The sequence below is a fragment of the Canis lupus genome, chromosome 5 (assembly GCF_048164855.1).
Source record: "Canis lupus baileyi chromosome 5, mCanLup2.hap1, whole genome shotgun sequence".
Taxonomy (NCBI): domain Eukaryota; kingdom Metazoa; phylum Chordata; class Mammalia; order Carnivora; family Canidae; genus Canis; species Canis lupus.
Window position 1 is genome coordinate 50,874,962 of NC_132842.1, and position 25,473 is coordinate 50,900,434.

At 34.3% G+C, this 25,473-nt stretch overlaps 1 protein-coding gene across 3 annotated transcripts in view; it reads left to right on the forward strand.

The window, feature by feature from the left end:
• Positions 1–25,473, forward strand: part of RNF180 (ring finger protein 180) — a 193,086-nt gene that overhangs the window by 39,934 nt on the left and 127,679 nt on the right. For all 3 annotated transcript variants that reach the window (XM_072826620.1, XM_072826619.1, XM_072826621.1), the window contains exons 3-4: positions 14,153–14,248; positions 15,850–16,809. In XM_072826620.1, the coding sequence (XP_072682721.1) occupies positions 14,153–14,248; positions 15,850–16,809 (1,056 nt within the window). The remainder of the gene's footprint in view (positions 1–14,152; positions 14,249–15,849; positions 16,810–25,473) is intronic.

The window sequence follows — 25,473 nt, forward strand, 5'->3', positions numbered from 1 at the left end:
GAATTTTAAAGATCATTAAATAACAGAAAGAGAATGCATAAAATTTGTAATTTTAAAATTAAATGAAGTTCTCCCTGTACGCAGCAACCAGAAACATTCACTACCCTTGAGGAACAAACAAAATAACAATGCCTGAGCTCCCCCTGCTGCTTAAACAAATTATTTCATTTACAAAATATTTTGGCAACATTTCTCTGACAGCATTAAGTGAAATTGGCTGTTAGTTACTTTCTCCTTCTTCCCTTCCTTCTTTCCCCACTGATAAATTTGAGACATGAAAAAACTGTCTAGGGGGACGCCTGGGTGGCTCAGTGGTTGAGCGTCTGCCTTTGGTGATCCTGAGATCCTGGGATCAAATCCCACATGGGGCTCCTTGTGGGGAGCCTGCTTCCCCCTCAGCCTGTGTCTCTGCCTCTCATGAATAAATAAATAAATAATCTTAAAAAAACTGTTTAGTAAGGTTTTTTTGAAGCCCTTAATAATAGTTTTTCTAATTCTCAGTTTAATTTTTTTTCCAGAGGAGATAACCTCTCGTGCCATTACTTTAAAGGCTTTAAATCCTTAAAATCAGATTGCTTCCATTTTAGTCACTCATCTTAAAATAAATCTGTTAAAACTTGTCTTATCACATATATTTCTGATTTTTAAAAATAAGGGGCCGGTAGACTTATAAACTTAATAGTGTGGTATGTCCTACTTTACCTTTTAAACTATATTGGAAGTAAATATCATGAATGTTATATATATTTTCTAAGACTGTGTGTAAATACAACTGAAGTAGTTAGTCGGCAGTCTCATTTATAATTGAGGCTTCTTTGTTTACCCTGGCTGTCTTTGTTTGCCATATCTAACTTTTCTGAAGAGGAAACAGAACACTGTACCTTCTTCACCCAGCCTTTTGCATTCCTCTCACCTGTATCAATTGCCGTAATTGATTTTCCTCCTCTTCTGTTGATGTGAAACTCTGCTCTAACTCTTAACTATTTAGAGAAAAATGTGTGCTTACTTTGTGTTAGTAGTTCTCAAAGATCACGTTGGGGTCCCATATCAGAAGCAACTGTAGAATGTTTTCCAAATTCTACCTTTCCTCTTGTACAAGTTAGAATATCATTTTTTGTTAATTTAAATATAAGGCAAGCCTCAGAGTTTCGTTTTGTTTTGTTTTTTTAAGCCTAGGGAAAAATAGTGTCATGGCTTAAAACATACTCATGCCAAAGATATCAGAAAGTTGATGGCCTGAAAATGAGAATATTCCTTTGATACAGGAAGTAACAGCGAAAGCTCAGTGACCGAGGACAGAAGTTTTGAAGCCTGGTGGCCTGATGGAAATCCTTTTTTAATGCTTATATGACCGTGGACAAGTTACATAAAAGTTACTTAATTTCTCTTGTCTTAGTTTCCTTGTCTGGAAAACAGTGCCTGGGAATAGTAAGCATAGTACAAATGTTGGTGAGCTAGTAAAAGTAAATACTTCCTAAAATATCCTTCACCTACCTAGAACTATAACTCCAATTTATTCTCACAAGAATGTTCAAAAGGCATCTCTATAATTTGTAGTGGTTTCTTACTTATTATGATCAATCTTATGAGATTAAATATAATCACTTTATATGATAAAATAATGGAATATGCACACTGAAATAACAAAATAACAAATGTAAGGTACCTGGCAGTAGTCCCTGGCATGCATATATGTGTGTGTGTATATATATATACACACTTATATTTTTATGTCTACACATACACATATATATACACACATATATTTATTACCTCATTGTGTGTGTATACACACACATACACATATATATACAATTTTTCACTCCCTTTATATGGTTAATACTGTGTCTAGTAATCATTCAGTAAATATTGATAGGTTGATTGCCATTAACTTAATTTAACATTAAGTCAAATTAATGTTCTTTGTACCAATGTAGAAATACTAAGTTTATATATCGATAGAATCTTGAAAAGTCAGAGCAAGTCTAATAACAAAGTAAAGGTGATTTTATTTGTGCATTCCACTTTGTATTCTCGGTAACAGTCTTTTAAAGAATTCATCACTGCTAGACTAATCTGAATAACTGTCAGCTCCTAGTGTAAGGGGCTAATGTGTATGAAGCCAAATGTTTGTGAGATCAATTCTATTCTGCAAAAATGTCATCCATACCTTCATTTTGTTTCTAAGGCAAAGCATTTAGGTAAAGCTAGACTGTTTATTGAATCATTTTCAGTGAGTTTCCCAAGGTTCTTTAACAAAAAAGATTTGTATAGTCCGTTTAAATTTGTTATGATGAGCTTTGGCTCATATATGACCAAATTGTTAAGAATTCAGATTTTTAAAGAAATTTTTTCTAAGAATACAGAAAGTAAAAACAAGCACACTTGAGGTTGATTCATGTTGTTTCATATATCAGTAGTTGATATCTTTTTATTACTGAATATTACTCCATTATATGGATCCTATAGTTGTTTATCCATTCTAGAGTACCAGTGCACCGTAGGGGCAGTCTTCAGTAGCTTAAAGAAATACTTTAAAAACTACAGGGGCTGGGAAAGGTAAAGGTAATGATTGCAATGAAAAATCTATTAAAACTCACACAATAAGCTTTCTTTCATTCATCAAATGTTTAATAAGTGCCTACTGTATTTCACACGCTGTCTTTTTCTGAAGATACAGAGAGGACTAAAGTAGTATATGTCTTATGAAGCTTACCAACCAAATTTTATGATTCACAAGCAATATTGGTAACTTTTCTTTTTTTTTAAGATTTTATTTATTTATTTATGAGAGAGAGGCAGAGACACAGGCAGAGGGAGAAGCAGAGACACAGGCAGGGAGCCTGAAGTGGGACTCGATCCCAGGTCTCCAGGATCATGCCCTGGGCCTAAGGCAGGCGCTAAACCACTGAGCCACCCAGGGATCTCCGGTAACTTTTCTTAAGGACACTATTATTTAATATTTTTAAAATCAATTTTATTTAGGTATAATTTACATGTAGTAAAATGCACATTTCAATGAGTTTTGGCAAACATACACATACTCATGTACTTGCCACCATTTTCAAAATGTACAAATTCATTCTTTTCTAGTTTGGGTTGTTTTTTTTAAAGGTTTTGTTTATTTGAGAGAGAGACAGAGAATAGAGAGAGCATGAGCAGGAGGGTGGGTAAAGGGAGAAGCAGTCTCCCCGCTGAGCAGGGAGCCCAATGCAGGACTCGATCCCAAGACCCACGATCATGACCTGAGCTAAAGGCAGATACTTAACTGACTAAGCCACCCAGGCATCCTTTTCTGCAGTTTCTATACATAGAAACTATATATATATAGAAAATATATGTATATGTAGAAACTATATACAAATGTAGAAGTTATATATGTAAATGTATATATTTAGAGTGAGAGAATATAAATGTATTCTCTTTTTTTTAAAAAAAAAAGGTTTTATTTATTTATTTATGAGAGACACAGAGGGAGAGAGGCAGAGACACAACACAGGCAGAGGGAGAAGCAGGCTCCATGCAGGGAGCCCGATGCGGGACTCGATCCCAGGTCTCCAGGATCACGCCCTGGGCCTAAGGCAGGTGCCAAACAGCTGAACCACCCAGGCTGCCCAAGTGTATTCTTTCATGTGTGGTTTTTTATGTTCAGGATGATGTTTCTGAGATTGATTCAAGTTGTTGCATGTATCAGTAGTTATGTTTTTATTACTGAATATTACTCCATTATATGGATCCTATAGTTGTTTATCCATTGGAGGGATGCCATAATTGTTTTGGACGTTTAGGGTATTTGCAGTTTTGAGCTATAATAAAGTTGTTAAGAACATATGTATACAAATCTTTATGTGGACATATATTTCCATATTCTCTAGGAACTGCTAGGTCTTATGGTAAGTGTAGGCATAATTTTTTAAGAAACTAACAAACGGTTTTCGAAAATGACTATACCATTTTGCTTTTGTGCTGGTGACATATGAGATTTTTGGTTGCTCTTTGTCGGTACTGATGTTGCTAGTTCTTTTCTTTTCCCTTTTCCTTCTCCTCTTTATCATCCTCCTCTCTTTCTTCCTTATGAAGCTTTTAAATAAATGTACATTGGAAGAATCCATTGTGGTTTGAATTTGCATTTCTCCAGTGACTACTGTTTTGCCTTTTTAAAATGTGGTTTTCAACATTAATATTGTCTCCTTCTGTAAAGCGTCTGTTAAAATCTTGTGCTCATTTTAAAAATTGTATTTTCTTCTTATTTAGTTGTAAGAGATTTTGTTTTTGTGTGTGTGTGTGTGTGTGTGTGTGTGTATATATATATATATATATATATATATATGGCTAAAAAGTTCTTGTTAGATACAGGTTTTTTAAATTTTCTTCCAGCCTGTGGTTTGTGCTTTTACTTCGTTAATGATACTTTTTGAACAATTGATTGTTTTAATTTTTATGAAATCGACTTTATTGTTCTTTGTGGATTGTGTTTTTTTGTGTTCTGAGAATACATTTCCTATTCCAGGGTTTACAAGGTTTTCTCTTGTATTTTCTTCTAGATGCTTTGTACTTAGAGCTTTTACTTTTTAGGACTGAATCCATTTTTTGAGTTATTTTTGAGTATGGTATATGGTAGGCATCAGGGTTTTTTGCTTTGGCTTTTTTGGTTTTCTTTTAACCTCGTACAGTGATCCAGTTGTTCCACCACCAATTATTGGGAAGTATATCTTTTCTCATTACCTTAGCATATTTACCAAGAATTAATTGACCATATATACAGGTCTACTTTTGGGCTCTACTCTGTTCCAGTGATCTGGTAAGTGTTGTAATTAGATAGTATATGGCCTCCACCTTTCTTCTTCTGTTTTAGAATTTCTTGGACTGTTTTAGGTAATTTTACATTTTCATATAAACTTTGTACTTTATCAGTTTCTACAAAGAAGCCTGCTGGGATTTTGAGTGGGATTGTGGTAAATCTGTAAATTAGTCTGGGAAAAATTGATATTGTAAAAACATGATATATTCCTTGGTTTAATTAGGTCTTTTTTATATAGTGTTCTGTAGTTTTCAGTGGACAAGTCTTAAATATATTGCATTAAATTTATACCTAACTAGGTCATATCTTTGGATTCTCTTCTAAGTGATATTTTAAATATTTTTGCTTTCCCATTATTTTCTGTTAATTTACAGAAATGTGATACGTAGAAATTTATATATTGACCTTCTATGCTGAAATTATGCAGATTTATTAATTTAAAAACCTTTCTGGTGAATTCCATAGTTTTTCTTCATATTATGTTAAATGTGAATTAAAAGGTTACATTGTACTTGTTTAAAAATGTGTGAAATAAATAAATAAATAAATAAATAAATAAATAAAAATGTGTGAAAATATGCATAATATAAAATGTACTACTAGTGATATTTAGTGCATTTACAATGTTGCACAGCCATCATCACTGTCTAATTCCAGAACATTTTCATCCTCCCAAGAGAAAAGCTCATGCTCATTAAGCTAACCCTCTCCATTTACCCTTCCCCCAAAGCCCAGACATTTGCCCATCTCCTTTATGTCTGTAGATGGGCTGGCTGGATTCTGAATATTTTATTTAAATGTAGTCATGCATTACGTAGCCCTCTGTGTCTGGCTTCTTTTACCCTGCATAATGTTTTCAAGATTTATCAATATTATAGCATGTATCACTATTTTCTTTCTTTCCCTTTTCTACTTATGTTCTCTTTATTTTACTATTTTTTTCTTTTTTTATTAGTCATCTTAATGGATGAGAAGTTGTATCTTGTTACTTAATCTTTAACCCATGTGTCTCCTTTTGTTTTCTTGCCATACTCTGCTGACTTGGACCATCAATACAATGTGGTATAGAAACAGTGAGAATGAATTGTCTGTGTACCATGTCTTTATCCAGTCATCTATAAATCAACACTTAGGTTGCTTCCATATCTTGGCTATTATAAGTGAGGCTGCAATAAACATAAATTAGTGTATCTGTTTTTTTGAAGTAGTGTTCATTGTTTTTCGGAGAGGGGAGGTAAATTATCCATTAGAGGATTTATTGGATCATATGGTATTTCTATTTTTATTTTTTAAGAGCCTCCATACTGTTTTCTGTGGTACAATTTATATTCCCACCAACAGTGCCTGCTGAGTTCTTTTTTCTCCACCTCCTGTCAACACCTGTTATTTCTTGAGCTTTTTATTTTAGCCATTCTGACAGGTATAATGTAATACTTCATTGTGGTTTTGATTTGTGTTTTCCTGAGGATTACTGATGTTGAGCATCTTTTCAGATGTCTGTTGGCATCTAGAAAAATGTGTTTTCATGACTTCTGCTCAGTTTTTCATTGGATTGTGTTGGTTTTTTTTGTGTGTGTATAGAATTAGGTAAGCTCTTTATATATTTTTTATATTAAGCCCTTATTGGTTGTATCATTTGCAGATTTCTCCCATTCAGTAGGTTGCCTTTTGGTTTTGTTGATGCTTTCCTTTGTACAAAAGCTTTTTATTTTGATGTAGTCCCAATAGTTTATTTTTTGCTATTGTTTCTCTTGCTTTAGGAGACCTATCTTGAAAAACATTGCTATGGTCAATGACAAAGAAATTACTGCCCCTGTTCTCTTCTAGGATTTTTGTGTTTTAGGCAACATATCTAGGTCTTTAATCCATTTTGAGGTTTGTGTGTGTGTGTGTGTGTGTGTGTGTGTGTATGGTGTTACAATGTGGTCAGGTTTTATTCTTTGGCATGTAGCTGTCCAGTTTTCCCAACATTATTTTTTGAGGAGACTGGTGAGATCTTGCCATTTACCACAACATGGATGCACCTAGTGAGTATTATGCTATGTAAAATAAGTCAGACTGAGAAAGACTAATACCATATGATTTCTCTCGTTTGTGGAATTTTTAAAAAATGAATAAACAAAAAGAACCATACCCATAAATACAGAGAACAAACTGATTTTTCCAGAGGGAAGTGTTTGACAGGATGGGCAAAATGAGTGAAGGGGAGTGGAAGATACAGGCTTCCAATTCTGGAATGAGTAAGTCATAGGGATAAAAGGGACAACATAGGGAATATGTTATATGGTGACAGACGGTAACTACACTTATGGTGAGCCTGGCATAACATATAAACTTGTCAAATCACTGTATTGTATGCCTAGTATAACACTGTTGACACACAATAATAAAATAATCAACTATAATCAAATATAATTATAATGTCAACTATAATCAAATAAAAGCATGAAAAAAATTCTAGACCCAGAACTATACCCAGAAAGAGGAGGAACACTGAGATGGCTAAAGACCCACTAAGACCCAAGGGACACAGTGTGTGCTGATGGAGACAGGAAAGGAAGACAAATATAAAGTAGAGCAGAGCAAGGAAAAGCTGACAACCAAGAGGATGAATTGAAACCTAAGCCACTTTTCATTGTCTCTGAACTTGATACCGTGAATATCTGTCAGAGAAACTAGGCCTTTGATCATAGAGTTAGATCCACATCTCTCTGGTCCAGGAAATGGAGAAGCTTACCTGGGATTCAGGGAAAGTTGAAGTTACAGGCTTGTTGAACTGACTGTCCCAGTTGAACAAGGTGAGTCAGAATAAAACTATGCAGATGGAGAACAGATCAGAAAGTGGGGAGGAAGATATTTACTAGGTAGAGCCAGCATGGAAGAATTTGAGGAAAATAATAGAACTGTTTTGTCTCTTGATTGTGGTTACGTATAATCAATCCAATGCATTTCTCAAAACCCAAGGGACCGCATACTACAGAGTAATTTTACTGTACATAAAATGTTTTAAATGAAGGTGCATTAAAGACTATTTCACACAAATAAACTCTAAAAGAACTTATCAGTAAATTTTTACTATAAAAGAAAGTTCTTCAGATACTAGGAAAATTTCATCAAATGGAATTTGGACACAACTGAATAAAGTGATCTTGAAATGGTAAATGTGTTGGTAAATGTAAAACATCTATTTTTCCTTTTCATTTTCTTTAAAGGACAATTTACTTGTTAAAGCAGAATGTTAGCAGTGTATCATGGGATTGATAAGTTCAAAAATAAAATACATGAAAGCAATAATACAAAGAATAGGCAGCAAGAAAGGGAAGTATCCTGAGTAAGCTTCTTACTCTGTACAGACCATGGTATAATATGATTTAAAGGAAGACTATGATAAATTAAAGATGCATATTATAAACAAAAGAATAACCACTGAGGGCAAAAAATGTACCGTAGAAAGCCAACAGAAAACATACACACACAAAAAATTCCAAAAAAAAACTTAACCCATATAGATAGTAAAAGAAGAAAAACAAAGAAAAATGATGAGACAAATAAGAAATAGGATCTTGGATTTAAATTCAAACATATTAAAAAAATTCAAACATATTGATATTTACATTTTGATATATTACATTAAGTGGCATAAATACTCCAATTACAAATTCAAGAATATCAAGCTAGACAAAGATCAAACTATATGTTGTTTATAAGAAATACATTGCAAAGACACAGGTTAAAATGAAAGGATAAAAGTTTTTATCATGAAAACATAAAGGAGAGCTGAAATTGCTATGTTATTATCAAAGTAAATTTCAGAACAACAAATACTATTAAGAATGAAAAAAGAACATTTTAATAATTATAAAAGAATTGATTCATCAGAAAAACATAACAACTGTAAGTATGTGTGCACCAAATAGCTGAACTTCAAAATACTTGATGCAAAATAGAATTTAAAGAAGAAATGGAGGAGGAAACACTGAATGGGAAGTCATCAGAGAGGGAGAAAAACCATGAGATTCTTAATGGTAGGAAACAAACTGAGGGCTCCTGGAGGGGAGGTAGGGGATGGGGTAATTAGGTAATGGGCATTAAGGATGGCACGTGATGTGATGAGCAGTGGGTGTTCTACACAACTGATGATTTATTGAATACCACATTTGAAACTAATAATGTACTATCTGTTGACTAATTGAATTTAAATCTTAAATAAATTTACAAAAAATAAAAAAATTTAAAAATAGGAAATGATACATCCATAATTATAATTGGAAATTTCAGGATTTGTTTCATAAGTCTGTAGAACAGAAAGAGAGAATCTCAGTAAGAATATAGGACATTTAGGCAACACCGCTGACATGTGTGAAATGTTATTACCCAACAACAGCAGAAAAGGTATTTGTTTAAAGTGTACATGTAATATTCTTCAGGATATATCATTTGTTGGATCGTTATATAGTTTTGAAAGAAATGAAATAATATCAAATGTATTTTCTGACTTCAATGACATTGAATTAGGAAACAATTGCAGAAAGTTATCTGAAAATCCCCAAATATTTGCAGATTAAAAAGATATACTTCTATAGAACTTAAGGTCAAAGAAGAAATCACAGGAGAAGTTAGAAAATACTTGAAATTGAGTGAAAAGGAAAACACACGTAAGAAATTTTGTGGGGGGATCCCTGGGTGGCGCAGCGGTTTGGCGCCTGCCTTTGGCCCAGGGCGTGATCCTGGAGACCCGGGATCGAATCCCACATCAGGCTCCCAGTGCATGGAGCCTGCTTCTCCCTCTGCCTGTGTCTCTGCCTCTCTCTCTCTCTCTCTCTGTGACTATCATAAATAAATAAAAAAAGTTAAAAAAAAAAAAAAAAAAAAAAAAAAGAAATTTTGTGGGATACAAGTAAAGGCAATGCTCACAAGAAACTTTGGAGTGTAAACACTTATATTTGAAAAAAGAAAGGTTTAAAATCAATACTGTAAGCTTCCTACTTGGGAAGGAAGCAAGAAGAGCAAATGAAATCTAAAGTAAGCAAAAGGAAGAAAGTAACACAAGGTAAAAAAGGAAATTAGAATGAAATTGAATAATAATTTTCTTAAACATCAATGAAATTAACATGTCACAAAGTAGAGTGAAAAGGAAAATAGAGATAAAACACAAATGACCAATTTTAGGGAAAAGAAGAGATATCATTACAGAGGTAGTGACATTAAAAGAATAATAACAGGGGAACCTGGGTGGCTCAGTCAGTTAAGCATCCGACTCTTGATTTTGGGTCAGGTCATGATCTCTGGGTTGTGAGACTGAACCCCAAAGTCAGGCTGCACACTGAGTGAGAAGCCTGCTTAAGATACTGGATTTCTGGGGTGCCTGGGTGGGTCAGTGGTTGAGCATCTGCTTTTGGCTCAGGTCGTGATCCCAGGGTCCTGGGATCAAGTCCCACATTGGGCTCCTTATAGGATGTCGGCTTCTCCCTCTGCCTGTGTCTCTGTCTGTCTGTCTGTCTCTCTCTCTCTCTGTGTCTTTCATGAATAAATAAGTAAAATCTTTATTAAAAAAAAAAGATCCTGTCTTTCTGGGCACCTTGGTAGCTCAGTCAGTTAAGTGTCTACCTTTGGCTCAGGCCATGATCCCGGGGTCCTGGCACGTCTTCTCCTTCTTGCTGTTTCAGCTCCCCCACTCCCATGCTGTTGGTCACATGCTATATCTCTAATACAGAAATAAAATCTTTTTTTAAGATTTTATTTATTTATTCATGAGAGACACAGAGAGGCAGAGACACAGGCAGAGGGAGAAGCTGGCTCCTCGCAGGGAGCCCGATATGGGACTCGATCCCTGGACTCTGGGATCACGCCCTGAGCCAAAGGCAGACAGTCAACCACTGAGCCACCCAGGCGACCCCAGAAATAAAGTCTTAAAACAAACAAACAAAAAAGATTCTTTCCCTGTCTCTAGCTTAAATGAATGAATGAATGAATCAATCAATCAAAAAAAGAGTCACAACAGAGTGTAGTGGACAGTTCTCTTATATCTCACCCAGCATGTGTTCTTACTGGTATTCAACCAAAGATTTAGAGGAATATCTATGCAATTATCTGGAACTTTTTCTTAGTAGGTTTATCCTTGTCTATACAGTATCCTATAAACTCTATTTAGCCCTCTATACACTTCTATCTTATTTTATCAGCAAGGGTGCTGTGTTCTTGGGTTCCTTCTCCCTACAGCAAGATTCTGAAAGTTCCCTAGGGCAGAAATCAAGGGTGATTTTTAGGCTTATCTTATTAGGTTTTTTCTCTCAGGGATCACAGTCCTCCAGTTCTTTTGTTCAGTGTCTTAAAACAATTTTTAAGTATGTTTTACCTAGTGTTATCTATTGTACTGCTGAGAGCATGTCTGATATCACTTCAGCATTGCCAGAATCAGAAGAAATCCGTTTATTTTATTTTGACTTGAAATCAATTTTTAAATACAATTTTAATTATATAATTTAATATATTCTCCCATTAAAGCAATAATGAGAAAGTTAAAGTTCCCTTTTAGTAACTCCTAATCTTGGTCTTTCTTCCTTCAAATCTAACCGAGTTATCACCTTGGTACATGGCATTTTAGGTATTATTTCTATTTATTTGTTTCTTTTTTTTGTTGTTGTTTCTATAGCAAAGTTGTAATACTGCTTATTTTTAGGTTGTATATGCTTTTATAGCATAGCTCAGAGTGCATTTATTTCTCTTTCACTTGACTTTTTTAAAAGAACAAACAGTATGTAATAGAGATGTATCTCTACTAGTTGAGTGACTTGTTGCTAAATTTATTTTATTTTTTTAATTATTTGTTTATTTTTTTGTTGTTGCTAAATTTTAAATTGAATTTGGTGAAATCTTATTGGTAAAAACAGATCTAGTTCACATTCTTTACATGTCGTGCTGCTATTTTCAGCAAGAATAGAGATTGGTCCTAAATAGCGCATCTTCTAGACTTGCCGCAAATGCTTTCCATTTTTTCTAGGAATTTCCACGTATCCTGGGATGTCGCCCTACTTCTCTCTTGCCCAAGTGCACCTCTTGCCTGGAGACGGACAGACTTCCCTTCCACCCCTGATAGTAAACCAGGGCCTTTTTTGTTTCTGGTTTTCACTGCTTTGACGTGGACCATTCTTTGTGGTGCTCTCATCTATCTTGAACTTGGAACTTGGATACCTTGTACTGCTGTTTGCTTGTTGATCTTCCAGAGGGTCCTCATAATTTCTGGTTCAGTAAAATCTCTTGTATTTTCTAGTTCAGCTATTGGTTCCTTTTTGTAAATGTCTCTTATAGGCTCATTGTTTTGAAAGGGAGAATAGACTAGATTATGTACTCACTTTACTATGTTGAAACCAGTAATTACTTCCCTCTGCCTGAATTTTTTCTTCTTTTATTTTATGAGAATCTAGAATAAAATGTCTGCCTGACACTCTTGTGAGGACACATGTATTAGGGAGCAGTAAGACAAGTGAGCCAGAGACTGATCCTAGTATCTCCTCCTTTCTTCCCAACTTTGCTTCCATTCAATAATACCTTTTTCATTTTGACATGGACTTGCCTTGTCCTTTGTTATCATTCCTACTGTTGACTTGATAAGTTGTATTCTGTTGATCAGATTTAGAGTTCGGACGTCATTAATATGACTATAAAGTTTCTCTTTGGTCCACTATAAATCTTTCTCAGCGGACTTTGTGTTTGCCCTTGAAATATTTTCAACCTATGTTGTAAATTTTTAAAACCTCAGAAATGGAAAATTTTCAGACCTTTTAACAAAAGTACTTTTTTTCCTCTGTTACACTCTTGAATTAGGTTCAGTGATGTTGTTTATAGTATATAAAATACAGTTGTGTCTAGTATACAAAATAATGAAATGTGGTCTAACATGTAATAAGAGCTCATGTCCCTTTCCCCTTTTAATTAGTTTGTGATTTGGGGGGGTGCATGACAGAAATTAGATTAAGATGGTTTCTTTATAGATCTTTCTGACATGTAAATAAATCATACTTAGGGACACCTGGGTGGCTCAGTGTTTGAGCGTCTTCCTTGGGCTCAGGTTATGTTCCCAGGGTCCTGGGATCGAGTCCCGCATCAGGCTACCTGCATGGAGCCTGCTTCTCCCTCTGCCTGCGTCTCTGCCTCTCTCTCTGTGTCTCCCATGAATAAAGAAATCTTAAAAAATAAATCTTACTGAAACTTTTCTTGTATACTTGACTACCATTTAGTATCTTAAGATGTATTCACGGAAGAGAAAAGTGATATAGTGCCCAGAGGAATCAATTTGGGAAATTAAACCTAGAAATCCTGGGTGATCTTGGTTCCAAGTCATAATCTAATGTAGATCATTCAGCAAATTGTTCTTAAAGAAGTTCAGTCTTATTTCATTCTAATCACTGTGAATATAGATTTAGTAGGTATGTTTAGTAATTTCCTTGTTTATTTTATTAATGTAATTATAGCCTCTGCTGGGGAAGTCTAAAAAATGTTGTACTTTGGCAACTTGGAAGAGCTGCTTTTATGTAAAATCTGATCCTGGAAATAAGAAGCCTTATTTTTCCCTGTGTTTCATGAGAAACTCTTTTCTGTCATCATAAAATGAAATTTTGTATACTCATAAGAGATCTTAGAATTATCTGGAAGTGTTTTACAGGTGAATAAACTGAGACTCAGAGAAGTAAAGATAAATTGGCCTAAGGTTTACTAAGGTGATAAAGAGTCCTCTATCTCCATACTGGCCTGCCCTGCATTTTACTGATATGTATGCAGTTTTGCCTATATATCACCTTGATTTCTGCACGTCTGTTGCAGAAAGCCAAAAGTGTCTTGCTCTGAAATTTCTTTGTTTTAATACAGCTGATATTTAGTTGGGGCTTTTCCAGTAGTCTATACAATTATCCTTCTCCCCAATCCTCTTGTGCTTTTCTTGAGTTTCTTGATAGATTATATAGCAATTTCTTTATTCTATCATTAGTAGAGTCCACATGGAATCAGAGATTAAAAGCCTGGGAAAGTTGTCATGAATGGCATTATTTTTTTTTTTCTCACAGGAAAAAGAATAGGGTGCCAAATTTGTCTATTGAGTGACTTGTTGCTAAATTTTAAATTTAATTTGATGAAATCAATGAAATGCAGGACTTTTTTTTTTTTTAATTCAAGAGCAGTTATTTCCTGATTATTTTTTTTTTTTTTTTTTTTTTGCTTTTGTGGGTTTGTTTTGGGGATGGGAATAAGGGGAGCCCAGTGTATATTTTCATCCTAGGTAAAACTGAATTTATATTTTTGTATTTTACTCCAATAAATCTGGAACTGGTACTAATACCATGCATCTTGATACAACAGGATAGACATCATTCTGCTGATGATCAAAGTATTTGTCATGTGTGGCACATGGACATAGAAGCTCTTCCAGAATGGATAAACTGCCTAATACAAAAAGTAAGTTCCTTGGTTTCTGAGTAAAATTAGGAATTTGCTACTTTCAGGATTTTTTGTCCTCATTCTAGAGCTATTTTTCTTCAATACACTCTTTCAAGAGATAAGAAAGGGTCTGTAACTCTTGATTACACCTATGGCTTCTTCATTATTACTGAAGTGTTCCAGGTATTTTTCTATCTCAGACTTCAAATCATGCTATTTCCCCTTCCCTGATTGCTCTTCCCACAGTTATTTACCACTTCCCTTATTTCCATAGGTCTTTATTCACAATGAGGCATTGCCTATGCCCTTCCCCAGTATTCCTATTCTTCACACTTCCTTTCTCTCTTCTCTGGTTTATATAGCTATTTTAATTTTACATACATATACATACAATAAATTATATATAGTACTTGTAAAAAATGCACAGGCATATATGACATATATAATTACAGACATAAATACACACACACATATACACTTACCCACATACGTATACGGCTAGCTGGTCTTATTAATTGCCTAGCTCCCCTACTAGAATAAAAACTCCATGAAGTCAGACGGTTTTCTCTTTTGTTTATTACTGTACCTCCAGCACCGAGAACAATACAATGAGGCATTGTAAACAAAATACTACTGAGTAAACAAAATAGCCTATATTACTCATGTGCGCATACACCTATAAAATAAATGGATGATTAATGATTTCCGGTGTACAGTCAACACCAAATTACCATGTTTTTTTAGGCTCCTTAATGAAATATTATAAGAGCCGGAACCCACCTTGTTAACAGTATGGTATTATTATTTCTCACAATTCAAAGCAACTTCATGTATTAGAAAAGTAAAACTAAATGATTTTTGAAAGAAATGTAGTTGCTATTCTCCACTGACTTTTTTGTTGTTGTTAAAAAATAACATTTGATAGATACCCTTTGCATTCATTCTCACATTGTAATGACCTCCTGGGAACACGCCAATGCGCTGGTTTTAAAGTGTCCAGAACTTTACAAAATGTATTAGGAGGCTGCAGATATTTCACTACCTCTCTTGAAAAAAATAATTTTAAACCAGTTCATTATTAATTTCCCACTTGAATATAGAAAGTACACTCTTATGTATGCAACCAATATCTTTGGTTGTATGTAAAAAGGCAGGAAGAGCTTTATTCTGTTGGTTGGGTAAAGTTCCCTCCCACAGTGTTTGGTATGCAAGAAGGGTATCAAAACAGACACTTTTCTGTGAGATTTTACTTGCAAATTAAGCTCTGTAGACTGATTTGCTTCCTGGTTCCATCGTGTATTTTTCTTTTCATTAGTTCACACTGTATCCATATTCAACCTATTGTTTAAGAGGCTCTTTTAGAACGCTTAGGAGTATTGTTGAGTTGGGCGTGATGTGCAATATGTTATCATTCTAGAACTTCGGAGTTGCTTATCTCTATTTATTAGGAAACTTGTTTCCCTTTACTGTTCTGTCTACCAATCAGAAAACCGAAAGCCAGCCTTTTCTGTGGCATAGAAAACTTTCATGTGGTTGGCTTTAAAAAAAAAATACAACCCACATGCTCTTTGATTACTTTACAATGAAATCATTGTCTTACTTTCCTTTATTACCTGTAGGCCCAGTGGACAGTTGGAAAACTGAATTGCCCTTTCTGTGGGGCCCGTTTAGGGGGCTTTAATTTTGTCAGCACTCCAAAATGTTCCTGTGGCCAGCTTGCAGCTGTACATCTCTCTAAGAGCTGGACCGATTATCAGCCAACACGAGCAGGCCGACTAATGAGACCATCGCTGAAATACTTGTCACATCCTAGAGTTCAGTCAGGTTGTGACAAGGAAACTCTGCTGACAGGTGGCGCCTCCAGAAACAGAAATCACGGGTTTTTAAATATGGCCCAAAATAATAATGGCCCTGGAAGATTAACAGAAGCACTCTGCCTGGAGGTACGGTCAACATATTTTCAGATGAAGAATGAAAGACTGCTCTTCAAAGCATCAGATCCAAAATACCAGCTTTTTGTTCCTCAGCTTGTGACGGGCAGATGCACTACAAGAGCTTTTCATAGGAAGTCACATAGTTTGGATCTGAACATCAGTGAGAAACTGACTTTATTACCCACTTTTTATAAAATACATAGTAAGACTACTGCCTGTCCCAGGCTAAAGGAAACACAGCCTATTCACCTCTCGGGCTTGCCTGTAGAATCTAGTAAAAATAACTGTTCCTTTCAGATTTCATCCAATTTTGATCCTAGCATGCTGCTGCAAAGATTTTCAGTGGCTCCCCATGAGACCCAGACACAAAGAGGAGGAGAATTTCAGTGTGGTCTAGAAGCTTCTGCAGGGTACTCTGACCATGCTAGCTCTAACAACCTGACTTTCCTGATGGACCTGCCCTCAGCTGGCAGGAGCGTGCTGGAGGCCCCGGACCAGGAAGAGCACCTCTCTCCACTGGACTTCCTGCGCTCGGGCAGCTTCTCATTGGGTGCCATTAATCAGAGGCTCAGTAAGAGAGAAAGGAGCAAGTTGAAAAATCTGAGAAGGAAGCAACGAAGACATGAAAGATGGCTACAGAAGCAGGTAATTTTTTGAAGAGCTTATTAAACATTCTGTTTTATAAATCTCAGGGTTTGGAGAGAGGAGCTAACTGAATACCTATACTACAAAAACATGGCTTTCATGATCATTAAAATGACATTTCTGTCTGGGTGAACTTAATAATCATCACCTCTCTTATCAGCGGCAAGTCTAAACCGGGCTCTGTGTTCACATTTGTTTAGAGAGTGTCCTTTTGTGAAGTTTTTCTCAATTCTAACATTTTACATGAATATTAATCGCATGATAGGGAGATGAGATTGTCATATACATTTTAAATTTATTCACGGTGGCAGGATTTGCAGTGATTTTCTTTCAGGTTAGGTTGGAACAAAGAAATTTTTCTGATTCATTCTAGTGAGAAATTCATTGACTATCACCTCTTCTAGCTTAAGTGAATATTTTCAAGGAGCATTATGTAATTATGTACTCATATGATCCAGATATGGTGAACTCCACTAATTTGTGAAATTCGTTTTAATAATAATTGACCCTTACTGTAATTTTATAGGAAAGAGTTCTTCTCTATGATTTAAATTCCTGTACCTATAATGATATGTTCAAAAGTGGTTACGTGAAGGTACTGAACAATAAATTGCAGGTGCTCTGGAGACCAATTAAAGCCAATGAATGAGGTGCTCGTGAAAATTTGAAGTTTGAGGACCAGTATATTTCTATGTAAACTAGTTTTGCAAATCGCCTTTGTTACATACTTGTTTATAATAAATAGCAATCCTTATTAATCAGTACGCTGAATATTAACATTGTCTTCAGAGCTTAAATATAGAAAGCTGCAACTTTGCATAATAGTTCATTTTTTAAACAATTAAGTGAACTCATTGCTTATGATCCTAGTCATAGACTGAATAGAATAAAATTACTACATCGAGTGCTTCAATCAGGTTAATTATTTTTCATCGTTTGGTTAGATAGTATAATTATAGGTAATTATTATATTTTTCACTGGATGCTGACAAGAGCATTGTAGTCTGGTTTATTTGCAAGTGATGGTGTAATGTGGCACCAAAGCATATCTTCTAGAATGTAAAGAATGAATATATTTTAGCATCATTATAATATACTTCATGGTTAATTTATCAAAGCTGTAAAATACAATATTTTTATTGAAAATTTGGCTTAAATCCACAGATAAATTGGAGATGATCATACATTAAATGAATATTCAGAAAGACTAATTTAAAAACAATGTGGAGGGCTATAAGATAATTCTCTAACAAATAGAAATTTGAAAAAGTATAAAAATAATACTTGCTCTGTACTCTAAGTATATGCAGAATACATCTTTACAATTTAAAAAATGTGTTTAATTCTTTAACTGGGTACTTCTGAAACCTTCAACTATATTATTATTTTTCAGCATAGGAACACTATTTTATATAGTTTAGAGCTAAGCAAGACCGGTATCTTTTTTTTTTTTTTTTAAAGAAAGTTACTTGTATTCATTCACATGCGTGTGATTTAGGCAATCTGCTGAGCTAACGGATCAGAAAGAAGGAATTCTAGTCAGATCTGTGGCAGGTCAATCAGGGAGTCATATGGCAGGAACCTGGTAGGTTTGGTTGGTTGCACAGGAGATACTGGCAAACAAATGCCAAAGAAAATTAGCAAAGAAGATTTAAAAGTCTGTAGCAGCATGGAAATGACACGAGTTAGTGATGTGAGTGCAGACCGCGGTTAAAACCCAAAAGCAGAATTTTTAACAGTTTTGCTAATTCAAGCAAGAAGATAAATCCTGGAAAGATTTAATATTTGAGATCAATTAATGGCTTAGCTCCTCAGCTCATTTCATGTTTAGTTTGTTTATTTAAACATTTTATTTTTTTATTCATGAGAGACGCAGAGAGAGAGAGGCAGAGGGAGAAGCAGGCCTCGTGCAGGGAGCCCAATGGTGGGACTCGATCCTGGGACTCCGGGATCATGTCCTGGGCCAAAGGCAGGTGCTAAACCGCTGAGCCACCCAGGCTTCCCTCATTCCATGTTTAGTAAGGAGTAGTTACCTCCTTAAATATTAATCAAATACATGTTTCACATACCATGCGTTTGAGTAATGACTTCAGTGCAGATCCTGCCCTTTTATATTGTATTTTTTAAAAGATTTATTTATTTATTTTAGAGAGGGAGTGCTCATAGAAGTGGAAGGAGGGGCAGGGGGTGAGGCCGGGGGGAGAGAGAGAGAGAGAGGGAGAGAAGCAGACTACCCACTGATGTAGAGCCCAAAGCAGGGCTCGACCTCAGGACCCAGAGATCATAACCTGAACTGAAGCAAGAGTCCGACACTTAGCCAACTGAGCCACCCAGGTACTCCCTGCCCTTTTTTAAGTAAAGGAAGATAAGCATACAAGAAATAAAGGAAAGGTTACCTCTTATTAATGATAATTTTCTTAAGTTTAAAATAATTAGTTGAAATATCTAGATTTCTGACTTTCATTTGGTATATTTAATAGGTTTTTTGTTTGTTTTTTTTTACAAACTAGACACCTTTATATGGCAGGTACTGTGATAGAAAATGTTAATGACACTAGAAAACGTATTTAAATTTTTGAAGCTTAGGGGTATAAATGAGTTTAATATCAAAACAGAAACTACAACGGATTTTCAGTGTTTTATTCAACAGATGTTAATTAAGCTTCTACTCTGGGGAAAGACAGTGCTGAGCAACCCTCTTTTTTTATTCGCCAGAGTCTTATTGGGTTTATGCTTTAGTTTTTGTAATTATTATGCCTTTGTTCTTGGCATATAGCTCTATGACCTAAACACACAGATAGATTCATATAACAACCACCAGGGCGGCGGGGGGAGGATACAGAACACTTCCATCACCCCCCAAATCTCCCTTGTGCCTATAACTGTTCTTTGATTATATCTTCATAATCATATCCTTGTCCTGTCTCTAATCTCCCTAAACCAATGATCTGTTCTCTATTATTTTAGCTTGTCTTTTTGATGATGTTATAAAATAATAATATAATGTTATAAGATTAGACTCATATAGTATGTAGCATCCAGAGACTGGCTTCTTTTATTCAGTACAGTTGCCTGTGAGATTCATCCAAGTTGTTGAATATACTTATGGTTTGTTCTTTTTTGTGACTCAGTAGTATTCTATCGTATTAATAAAGCACTGTTTGTTCATTCACCTTAGGAAAATAGGTGAGTTGTTCCAGGTTTGGGCAATTGTAAATAGAGCTGTTAAAAACATTCGCACACAGGTTATTATGTGGACCTAAATTTTCATTTCTCTAGGGTAAATACTCAGGAGTGAGAATACTGGGCCATATGGTAAATATATACTTAACTGTATAGGAAACTGTCAAATTGTTTTCCAGTTTGGAAAGTGGTTATACCATTTTGTATTCCAAGACACACTATATGAGAATTTCCTTTGCTGTAAATCCTAACACCTGGTATTCTCAGTATTTTTAAAATTGTTATATAAGTAGGTATGTAGACATATCATATTGTGGTTTTAGTTTGCGTTTTCCTGAGGCATTTTCCTAATGATGCTGAACATTTTTCATATGCTTATTTTTCCATTTGTATATGTTGTTTAGTGAAGTGTCTGTTTAAATATTTTGGTCATTTTAAATTTGGCTGCATTCCTAGTGTTTTATGAGAGTTTCTTATATATTTTGGATATGTTTTTCATCACATAGGTGATTTGTAAAGATTTTCTCTGTAGCTTGTCCTTTTATTCTCTTAACAATTCTTCTCCTGTAGAGCAAACATAGTGAGTTTTGATGAAGTCTAATTTCCAATTTTTAAATGGATTTTGCCTTTGGTGTCATACCTAAAGAACTCTTTTGCCTAACTCAAGTTTATAAAGGCTTTTTCCTGTGGTTTCATCTAAAAGTTTTATAAAGTTTTATAAGTTCCACATTAAGAATTATGGTTATTTGGAGTTTATTTATTTTTTTTAACGAAGTATGAAGTTTCAGTTGAGGTTCATTGTTTTACATAGAGATGCTTGATTGTTCTAGCACCATTTGTTGAAAACACTGACCTTTCTTCATTGAAATGCTTTTGCAGCTTTGTCGAAGACCAATTGGCTGTCTATGTGTGGGTCTATTTCTGGACTATCTATTCTCTTCGGTTTATTTTTGTGTCTCTCTCATTGCCAGGAGTCCTTTTTCTTAATTATTGTAGTTTTAATAAGTCATAAAATAGGATTCTGTGATTCTTCCAACTTAATTGTTCTTTTTCAAACTTGTTTTATTTATTATAGTTTCTTTGCCTTTGCATGTAAAATTTAGATCAGCCTGTTTGTATTTACTTAAAAAATCCTGTTGGGATTTTGATTGTAATTATATGAAATCTATAGATCAACTTAGGGAAAACTGAAATTGTTACTATGTTGATTTCCCTAATCCTCAAAAATGGTATGTCTCTCCTTTTGTTTAGGTCTTTGATTTCTTTCATCCATATTTTTGCACTTTTTAGCATTCAGAACCTGTGCATGTTTTGTTAGATTTATACCTTTTTACTTTTTGATGATGTTGTTAATTTTTAAAAAACTGTTTAAAATTGTATATTGCTAGTGTACAGAAACACAATTGCTTTTTGTTTTGACTTTGTATCTTGTCATTTGAAAGTGTAAATCTTTGACATCTTTTGTCAGATTTATCCACAAGTATTCATATTTTTATACTGTTGTAAAATCATACTGTTTTCCTAAGTTTCAATTTCCAGTTGTTCATTGATAACATGTAGAAATAAAATTGAGTTAGTATACTGATCTTATAGCTTACAACCTTTCAAATCTTACATAGTAAGAATAATAATTGTTTAAAGATTCCATTGTATTTTCTACTTAGGTGGTATCTGCAGATAAATACAGCATTATTTATTCCTTTCCGATCTGGAATTTCTTTTTCTTTTCTTTATTTTTTTTTTTGTTGTTGTTGTTGTTATCGAAGTAGCTAGAACATCCAGTACAGTATTGAGGGGAGATGAGGAGAACAGATATCCTTGTCTTTTTTCTGATATTAGGAAGAAAGCATTCAGTCTCTCACCATTAAGTATGATGCTAGTTATAGGTGTTTTGTAGCTGCCCTTTTCCAGGTTGAGGAAGTTTCTTTATATTCCTAGTTTGTTGAAAGTTTTCTTATGAATGGGTGTTGAATTTTGTCAAATGATTTTTCTTATCAATTGATAAGATTATATGTTTTCAGTGTTAATACTGATTATCAAATACCGAGTCATTCTTTCAGTACCGCAGCAAACACCACTTTATTATGTTGTGTTTTTCTTCCTATATATTACAGGCTACTATTTGCAATACTTTTTTGAGAGTTTTTTCCCAGCCTCTGTACATGAGGGATATTGGCATGAGGTTTTCTGTATTTTTTTCCTGCTTTTGTTTGGTTTTGGTATCAGAATAATGCAGGCCTCTAAAAGGAGTTGGGAAGTCATCTTTCCCCTTTAGTTTTCTGGAAAATGTTTTGAAGAATTCATGTCATTTATTCTTAAATATTTGATCATGAAACTTCCTGGGCCTGAGAATTTCTTTTCTGGGAAGTTTTTTTAACTATATATTCAATTTCTTCAGTAGTTACAGGACAATTTTGTATCTGTTTCATTTTGGGTAAGTTTTGGTAGTTTGTTGTTTTCAATGAATTATCTAAGTTGTTGAAATGATGTTAGTATTGTATGTATTGTATGTTAGTATTGTATGTAGTTAGTATTGTTCATAATATTCCTTTAAAATCGTTTTAGTGTCTCTTGGGTCTTCAGTGATATCCCCTTGAAAATCCTTATAACGAATGGCAGTTTGTATCTTCTCTCTCACTCTTTTTTTTTTTTTAGCTTTGCTAGAAATTTATCAATTTTTATTGATCTTTTCAAAGAACTAGCCCTGAGTTTCAACTATATTTTCTGTTGTTTGCTACTTTTAAATACTTAACATCTGCTCTTAACCTTTAATATTATCTTTCTTTCATTTTCTTTCCTCTTAGTAAAAATACTTTGTGATAGAAACTTGTTGAGTGGAAATCCTTTTTTCTCATCCAAGCATTCAATGCTGTAAAATTCCCTTTAGTTACTGCATTAGCTACATCCTATGACTTTTACGTTGTACTTTTATTATAATTGAGTTCAAACTATTTTCTAATTTCCTTTGAGACTTTTTTCTTTTGGCCAACCTTGTTTGTCTAAGTGGTTAGTATAATCATGAAAAGATTGAAATACTAGCATTTTGAGGAAATTAATCAAAAATCGCTTTCTGGGGAGAATATTTCTTCCTCTGGATTGAGGGAAAAGGTGTTTCTAGTATAGTTGCATAATATTTTTAGAATCTTTTAAACCAGGGGCAGCCCGGGTGGTTCAGCAGTTTAGCACCGCCTTCAGCCTGGGGTGTGATCCTGGAGACCCGGGATTGAGTCCCAAGTCGGGCTCCCTGCATGGAGCCTGCTTCTCCCTCTGTCTGTGTCTCTGCCTCTCTCTCTCTCTCATGAATAAATAAAATCTTTAAAAACGTCTTTTATAACAGCGTTTTATTCTATTGTGTTTTCATTTTTTAATATTACATCTATTTAATATGCAAATAAATTTAATACAAAGAAAATATCTCTTTAAAGCCCACAGGAAATTATTATGAACAGGGAGTTTACCTCATTCTTCTTTGGAGTGTTATGGATGAGAATATGAAATAATTGACCCAATATCATAGCTTGTAATAAATCATTGAACTATCTACAATGACTATATTATTTTGTTCCCAGTGAATTAAGACTACTTGTATTATTATAAAGGTGTGATTTAGGCACTGGGAAGAATAGAAGCCGATAAATTATATTAAAGACCTGCTTATTTGGATTTATCTAAAAGAAACATATTTTCCACAAAGGCACTAAATTTCATTGTCATGGTTTTGTACATGGTGATCATTTTGAACTTTGTATAGATTTTAAAGGAGTGCATTTAATTTTTTATCACTTGATTAATCATCTTCAAATTATGCACAAATCATATTCCAAATTGATTGTCCCCTTAAAGGAGGAATTTTTGTGTATCTGGACTATAATAGTAATCTACATATTGAACAGATATTCCTCTTTTTCTCTTCCTTCAGCAGAAAATTGATGGTTTATCGAGAGAAAAATGCCTTAGTGATGAAAATCTGACAAAGCTACATGTCACAGATTTTACTGGTTTCATTAAACACAAAAACTTGGTCATGAAATGGTCTTTTAGGAAAGAATATCATGACATTTAGTCATATATGGAGACACAGTGATATTTCTCAGTCTGCTTTGTGTCAGTTTATTTCAGTTCATCACCTTCCTTATATTTTATTGAAATATAATTAGCATACAATGTTATTTTAGTTTCAGGTTTATAATATAACAGTTCAACAATTCTGTACATTGCTCAGTGTTCATCAAGATAAGTACACTTTAAATCTTCTTCACCTGTTTTACCCATCACCCCCCCACCTCCCCTCTGGGCAACCACCAATTTGTTCTTTGTATGTAAGAGTTATTTTTCTGTTTATCTCTTTTTTTTCTTTGTTTATTCATTTATTTTGTTTCTAAAATTCCACATACAAGTAAAATCAATAGTGTTTGCCTTTCTTTGACTGACTTGTTTCACTTAGTATTATAACTTGTATTATACCTTGTCCATCCATGTTGTTGCAAAAGGCAAGATCTCATTGTTTTTTATGACTGAGTAATATTACATTATGTATATATATTATGTGCATATATATACATATACATAAGTATGTATATGTGTATACATGTACATATACATGTACGTATACATACACACCACATTTTCCTTATCCATCTGTTTATGGATAGATGGACACTTGGGTTGCTTTTCTAACTTGGTTCTTGTAAATAATGCTACAGTAAACCTAAGGTTATATACATATTTTCAAATTAATGTTTTTATTTTCTTTGGGCAAATATTCATTAGTGGAATTACAGGATAAAATGCTACTTCTATTTTTGATTTTCTGGGAAACCTCCATACTGTTCTCCCACAGTGGCTGTACCAATATGCATTCCCACCAACAGCCCATAAGGATTCCTTTTTCTACATATTCTCATCAACATTTGTAATTTCGTGTCTTTTTCATTTTAGCCATTCTGACAGGTATGAAGTGATATCTCATTGCATTTTTGATTTGCATTTCCCTAATGATTAATGATATTGGGCATGTTTTTATGTTGCCTCTTGGCCAACTCTTTTCATTTTATTAATGAAATAACATTTAGTGCTTGCTCAGTAAGTTGATTCTTCTGAATAGTTTCTGTGTTCTAGGAAGTCATCATCTAGTGAGATAATAGGATATACATAAGCAGTCAATTTAAGTAGGCATAAAGAAATACCTTAACTTTGTTTTCCTGCTATTTCAGTTGATTTCAAAATATAGATTAATGAATAACTGTGGAGAAAAATTACATTAAATTAATAATTCCCTTACCTTAAGATCTAAATTTTCTTTTTTTAAAAATTTTTTAATTTATTTATGATAGTCACACACAGAGAGAGAGAGAGAGAGAGAGAGGCAGAGACATAGGCAGAGGGAGAAGCAGGCTCCATGCACCGGGAGCCCGATGTGGGATTCGATCCTGGGTCTCCAGGATCGCGCGCTGGGCCAAAGGCAGGCGCTAAATCGCTGCA